This window comes from Leptopilina heterotoma, unplaced genomic scaffold, assembly GCF_015476425.1.
Source record: "Leptopilina heterotoma isolate Lh14 unplaced genomic scaffold, ASM1547642v1 Lhet_228, whole genome shotgun sequence".
NCBI classification, from domain to species: Eukaryota; Metazoa; Arthropoda; class Insecta; order Hymenoptera; family Figitidae; genus Leptopilina; species Leptopilina heterotoma.
Window position 1 is genome coordinate 3945309 of NW_025110946.1, and position 7254 is coordinate 3952562.

Consider the following 7254-nt stretch of genomic DNA (forward strand, 5'->3'; position numbering starts at 1 on the left):
CAACAGTGATGGCTGATCAAAAATTAACAGTTGTAACTGAACTGCATAAACAAGCTAGAAAAAATTATCCTCGTCGAAAAGTTCAAATGCGTGGCATCGATGAAACCTGGCAAGCAGATTTGGTTGAAATGATACCTTATTCTTATTCTAATAAAGGTTTCAAATACATGCTCACAGTTATAGACATATTTTCCAAATATGCCTGGGCTGTAGCTGGAAAGAGTAAGAATGGAAAGGATATTTCTCTAGCCATAAAAACTATTCTATAACAAGGCCGAATTCCAAAAAATTTGCATACTGATAGAGGCAAAGAATTTTACAATTCTGAATTTAAGAGTTTAATGCAAAAATTTAACATTAATCTCTATTCTACCTATAGTAATTTGAAAGCCTCAATTGTTGAAAGATTTAATCGCACTCTAAAAAATATGATGTGGCCTGAATTCAGCTTGCAAGGCAATTATAAATGGATTAATCTTTTACCAACTCTCATGTCAAAGTACAATAATAAAAAGCATTGTACTACTGGTATGAAACCCAAAGATGTTACCGTAGAAGATACAAGAGAACTGCTGAGACGTATCCGTAAACTACGTAGAATTCCGCTGAAAAGATCAAAATTCAAAGTTGGAGACAGAGTTCGAGTTAGCAAATTTAAAAATATCTGTGAAAAATGATATACTCCCAACTGGACAACGGAAATATTCACTGTGGAAAAAGTTAAATCGACAAAACCAGTTACATACAAGCTGAAAGATTATCAAAATCAACCCATCGAAGGTGGTTTCTATGAAGAAGAATTACTGAAAGTCCAATATCCAGATGTCTACCTCGTAGAAAAAGTTCTTAAGACTCGTAGTAATGATGTATACGTGAAATGGCTTGGATTCGATAGCTCACACAATAGTTGGATAAAAAAATCTGATATGTAATATAGTTAAAGTAACGTTAAACTAATGTTTAAGTAACGTTAAAGTAAAGTTAAAATAAGTTAAAATAAGTTAAGATAAAGTTAAAAAAAAGTTAAAATAAGTTAAAGTAAAGTTAAAAAAAGTTAAAATAAGTTAAAATAAGTTAAAGTAAAGTTAAAATAAATTAAAATATAGTTTAAAGTTATAACAAGTTAATGTAAGTAGATTAAGGTTTTTTTTAAAATAAAGTAGACATAAAATAAAGTGAACGTCTTTTATTCAAACAACCATATCCTCCTCTCTGTAACAAATAATTTTTTTTTCTATTTACATTGGTTCATCATCGTCGATTTCTAGAATTTTACAGTATCCCCATGCAAGGGTGACGGTGCTGGGGTGCTATTCTGTAACTTCACTTCACATTCACTTCACATTCACTTCACATTCACTTCACATTCACTTCACATTCACTTCACATTCACTTCACATTCACTTCACATTCACTCCACATTCACTTCACATTCACTTCACATTCACTTCACATTCACATCACATTCACTCCACATTCACTTCACTTTTCACTTTCAATGTGAAGTGAAAGTGAAGTGAATGCGAAGTGAATGTGGAGTGAAAGTGAAGTGAATGTGAAGTGAATGTGAAGTGAATGTGAAGTGAATGTGAAGTGAATGTGAAGTGAATGTGAAGTGAAAGTGAAGTGAAAGTGAAGTGAATGTGAAGTGAATGTGAAGTGAAAGTGAAGTGAATGTGAAGTGAAGTTACAGAATAGCACCCCTGTTTTCTAAAAGATACCTCTTTTCGTCATAAGGACTGAGGGCAATTTTCGTTTTTTTAATGTTTGTACATTATGCAGTTTTGACTGAATACAATATTGCGTCCTGGATTGAATTTTAACATTTCGCAGACAATAAACATAATCATCAAAATCGATATTTTTCTTAACAACTCCTGCTTTTACACCTTTAGCTTTTTTTATGATATCTTTCCCTTCAACTCGCACACTATACATTTTGCTCCGCAAACCAACAAATTCAGTCACAATTTTTCCACAGCATTCATCCTTCATTAGACCTAATATTTTTTTTTGGCTTGCGGAATACCGTAAACATTATTTGCTGCGTAATCAGAAGTGTCGAATTTATGAATATCTTGTTTCATATCGGCGTAAATGTCGGAGCACTTTATTTCATAAATCAGGCTATCGGTGTCGGTGTACAATAATTTTAATTTTTTTTCATCATACTTTTGCAACATATAATCATAGTGGAAGTCGTAAATTAATGTTTTTGACACATCCAAAACAGTCAAGCCAACATACAGGGGTTTGTTCATCAAAACTTCCATTTTCCTAAGTTCCACAGCAACCAAATTTTCATTAAAAATGGCTCTGCTGTGGAAATTAGGTTTGGAAATTAAGGCTTCAGCTCCATATCTACCCTTCCACTTTGTCACGAGTTTAACATCTACATGTTTTCGCACGTTCTCCATTGTTTTGCCAAATACCGCGTTATTCATTAGTTTGAATAAGTTTTTCTCGAATTCGTTACTAGCATTTGTTCTCTGCAAGGTATTAAAGTCAATATAACTCTTTAGCCAAGTAGATTGCTTGAATTTTAAGACGCGATGGATTTTAACTAAAACTAAACCGTTGTCAATAGCTTGTTTTAAAGCGCGATAATGGAGAACGTGCTTTCGTTTCGGTAGGAGGGTAGTTAGGAGCTTCTGCTCTTTGGACCCTGGTGGCTTCGAGCGTTCAGGGCAAAACGGAAAGTCGCTATGTTTATCATGAAGATGATCTGGATAGTCCAGGTCAACTTCCAAGATGTACCCAATTGGTCCATCATCTGAAATATTAAAATCAAAATCATTGTCAATATTTTCAACCCACCCGAAGCCACCATACGGAAGTGATTGAATCATTGCCCAACCGTACAAGTTGTTTGCGTCAAAGTATACGATATAAGATTTTTCCTCATTCTCATCATATTTTTCCATGTAGTGATTATTTGCTTTAGCGTAACGATTAGTGCACTGACTAATCCCACCTCTTATCCCGCGTTCAATAAACATTACCATGTCGATGTCTGTGAGGAGTTCCAATCTTATATTCGTATACTTTAACATTGCGTCCCAAGTCAAACCCGGTGTAGTATAAAAGTGTGCTGCATCTAAACCGTATGCTAATAAACACTGATCCCTGAAATTTTCAAAAATGTCCGCAAGTAACAAAATATCCGTTTTCATGTACAAGAACACATAATCACCTAGATTCTGACAATTAAACTTACTCCACACTTTCTGCGCATGTGCGTAATCTTCATCTGAAACATTTGAGTCGTTCAAAGTGCTGTAAAATTTTTCTTTAGGTGGTAATTCTGTTTCGTCGAGCTTTTCCCTAGAGTCAATGTATTCATAAGGAAAAACTCCTTTTCTCGTTAACAATTTAATTTTGTCGTCGCTGTAATTTGAAAATACGAAATTTATAATTTTATATTCATCGAGATAGGAAGCTAACTTGTCCAATGATGATGCCATAAACTTAAAAGAGTCGATAAAACGAAATTTGATTGAACTACCCTTTATATTCTTTGTAAAACTGATGTACTTTTCTTTATTAATGGAAAGAAGATCAACTTTACCGTCAAACTCGGTAGCAATAGCTTTGATGATAAAATGAGCATCGTAACCACTAAGGTTATGAAATACAACAGGTATGGTCGACGATTCATGATAATTAGTATTACAATCTTGATGTGCAGGGCCCCGATACTTCCCTGTTAGATGACAATGGTCTCGTACTTTTATATCACTATGAGCAAATTTCTTTTTACAAATATGACATGTACTTGCATATCTAAAATCAGTCAGCTGTTGTAAACTTAATACTTCCATAGGTACAGGATTCTGAAATCTAATGTCTAAATTGTCAGCCAAGTCTTTAAGCTCTTTTGAAAACCATTTAGCAGGATCTTCCTCATCTCGAGGAGATGCTTTGTATATAGACAAAGAGTCATCAAAGCCGCATTTTACATAAAATCCAATACTGAGTGTTTTATGATTTTGAATCACGACAGTATTGGATTCTTCTTGAGGTGAATCTGCAGGAATTAAAAGACTCTCACAATCCGCGTAAATGATAAAAGGTACGCACTCCTTGTTATCAAATTTTGTAAACTCGACAAAATTTTTCCCAGGATTCGGCAGCCTAATTCTGGTATCATTCATCTTCCTACAATTTTCTTCGTGTTCGGTAAGCATCAAATCACTTCCAAAATAATGGAGGCAACGATCGCAAATGTATTTTTTAGACCTATGCTTTGACAATTGGGATCCAACGAGCTTGGATAAGTCTTTGATCCAAACATAGTGGTAGTTAAAAGAAAGGATTGTAAGATCGTCTTCTTCTTCACTTAGGCTTTCATCAATATAATGGTCTTCAACACGTAAGAGATTAATATGATGCTGTTTTTTCTGTGATGTCAGATGTAATGGGTAAACATTGAATTTTTTATCATTTTTTGAGAGTCCGTATACGTTTACTGAAATATTTTGTTTTAGAGATTCATATTTTGGAACATCTGTAAGTGAAACAGGGAAATTAATTCCTGTAAAATTAAGTTCATCTTTATACATCTCATACTTAGAAACTCGATGTGCATGGTTTACAATTGGATAAAGAGCAGACAAAACTGGCCATTTAAAACATTGTTGATCAGCATTTTGTACATTCACGCATGCATGTTTTAAATTAATGACAGCTGGTAAATTAATATAAGAACTTGCACTCATAGGGTTGTAACTGTTAATGTTAACTGTTAACCTTTCAATAGAATGAAGTTTCCAATTAGAATCTTTTTCTTGGAATTCTGCAATTCTTTTCAAAGTTATTTGTTTAACATTAATATTGTACCAGTCGTCTAACGGGGTTGTTAAAAAAATTTCAGCCGTTTTCGGGATAAATGTCTTATGATCAGACATTTCTTGTTTACCATCAATCGAATCTTTTACAAATTTTCCCCCCAAAACGGTATACACTTTCAACGGACCAAAACGGTTTAAAGCTTTTTGAATATTAATTTTAAACAAAGCAAAGGCATCATCAAGGAACTCATTAATGTCCTTGTAATCTAAATTTATAATAGCACTAGTTTGCAACCGTTCATGAAATGCTGCTTCAATATCAACCCATTTCATTCTATCATTCGATACTTGCACACCCGCACCGTGTTTCATTGACAAATCAAAATGGCAACGCAAGTATTCTAATTTTTGACTTAAATTTAGGCACCTAGATCTTTGGGATGAAGAGAAATCAGAGTTATGCAAAAATTTCCTGAAAATGTTCATAAATCTTTGACATTTGTTTTGCCATTCACAGGCAGCAATCAATTTTTCATCACCAGTCATTGACATTACATTGATGAGTTTACATTCTGCGCATTTAATAAAATTGTCAGACTCCTGACAAACTTCGTTAAACTCATCGATGAGGATTCGTTCTCGAGACTTTTTTGGTGGTCTGCACTTTGGCATCTTAAATGCTAAATCTAAAAAAAAACCTGAAAATAAACTGATAATACGCCCCACTACTCGAGCGTCGCGCGCATCACCCCACTGCCGTGCGCCCCACTGCTCCAAAGTCGCGCGCTACTTCCTACCACACTCCACAGACCACTACGATGAGGCCCGCTACTCCTCAGTCGCACTCGCGACTCCACTCCTACCGCATGCCTAATGCAGTGAGCGCCGATTATAGGGTAACTTTAGGTAAGTATGATAAGTATGGTAGAACACAATGGCGCCATCTTTCGAAGGCAACCTCTAATTAAACTCGGTCGGTAATTTTAGCGGGAAATTTAAAAATACCAAGGGATTTAAAATTGGGAAATAAAAATTTAAATATACCGCCAAAGGGTTTAGAATTTAACGGTGGCGCCATCTAGCACTGACAGCCAAAAATAAAAATGTCAGTAAATTAAGTGGAAAATTCAAAATACCCCACCAAGCGACTTGAAATTTCAAAATATGAATTTAAATATCCCGCCAAGGGGTTTTAATTTAACGGTGGCGCCATCTCTCGGTGGCAGCCAGATGTCAGTAAAACAGAACACCCCCCCCTAACCCACTTGAAAATATGAAAATAAAAATTTAAATACCCCACCAAAGGGTTTAAATTGAACAAAAAATAAAATAGCGCCATCTAGCGGTGGCAGCCGGTACTAAAAACTCGAAATATTTCGTCAAAATTCAATTTAGCTGCTTTCCATATTTTTCCAGACTCTTCACATATATCAAAAAATTAATTAAATTCAACAGAATAAAAAATATTTTGTCTAAATTCATTTTAGATGCTTTCCAAACTTTGCCAGACTCTTCCTATATTTCAAAAAATTAATAAAATTCAACAGAATAAAAAATATTTCGTCAAAATTCATTTTAGTTGCTTCCCATACTTTGCCAGATTCTTCCCATGTTTCAAAAAATCAATAAAATTAAACACAATAGTTAAATATTTTGTCAAAACTAATTTAGCTGCTTCCCATACTTTGCTAGACTCTTCCCATATTTCAAAAAATTAATAAAATTCAACAGAATAAAAAATATTTAGTCAAAATTCATTTTCGCAGCTTCCTATACTTTGCCAGACTCTTCGCATGTTTTAAAAAATTAATAAACACAAAAGTGAAATCTTTCGTCAAAATTCATTTTAGCTGCTTCCCATACTTTGCCAGATTCTTCCCATAGATCAAAAAATTAATAAAATTTAATAGAAAAGTGAAAGAATTTTTTAAAACTAATTAAGCTGCTTTCAATACTTTGCCAGACTCTTCCCCCATTTAAAGAAATTAATAAAATTCAACAGAAATGTGAAATATTTCGTAAAAATTCGTTTTAGGTGCTTTCCATACTTTACCAGACTCTTCCCCCAATTAAGGAAATTAATAAAATTCAACAAAAAAGGGAAATATTTTTTAAAAATTCATTTTAGCTGCTTCCCATACAATTCCAGACTCTTCCCATATTTCAAAAAATTATTAAAATTCAACAGAATAAAAAATATTTCATTAAAATTCATTTTAGCTGCTTCCCATACTTTGCCAGACTCTTCCCATAGTTCAGAAAATAAATAAAATTTAATAGAAATGTAAAATATTTTTTAAAAATTAATTTAGCTGCTTTACATACTTTGCTAGACTCTTTCCATAGTTCAGAAAATAAGTAAAATTTATTAGAAATGTAAAAGAATTTTTCAAAACTAATTTAGCTGCTTCCCATACTTTGCCAGATTCTTCCCATATTTCATAAAATTAATAAAATTTAAACA

At 33.5% G+C, this 7254-nt stretch overlaps 2 protein-coding genes across 2 annotated transcripts; one reads left to right on the forward strand and one right to left on the reverse strand.

The window, feature by feature from the left end:
- Positions 1 to 428: 428 nt before the first annotated feature.
- Positions 429 to 932, forward strand: LOC122502383. Its single transcript, XM_043612404.1, has 2 exons — positions 429 to 585; positions 721 to 932. The coding sequence occupies exons 1-2, from the start codon at positions 429 to 431 to the stop codon at positions 930 to 932; spliced, it is 369 nt and encodes a 122-aa protein (XP_043468339.1).
- Positions 933 to 2000: 1068 nt separating this feature from the next.
- Positions 2001 to 5462, reverse strand: LOC122502385. Its single transcript, XM_043612405.1, has one exon. It carries the CDS (start codon positions 5460 to 5462, stop codon positions 2001 to 2003), a length of 3462 nt encoding a protein of 1153 aa, XP_043468340.1.
- Positions 5463 to 7254: the final 1792 nt, after the last annotated feature.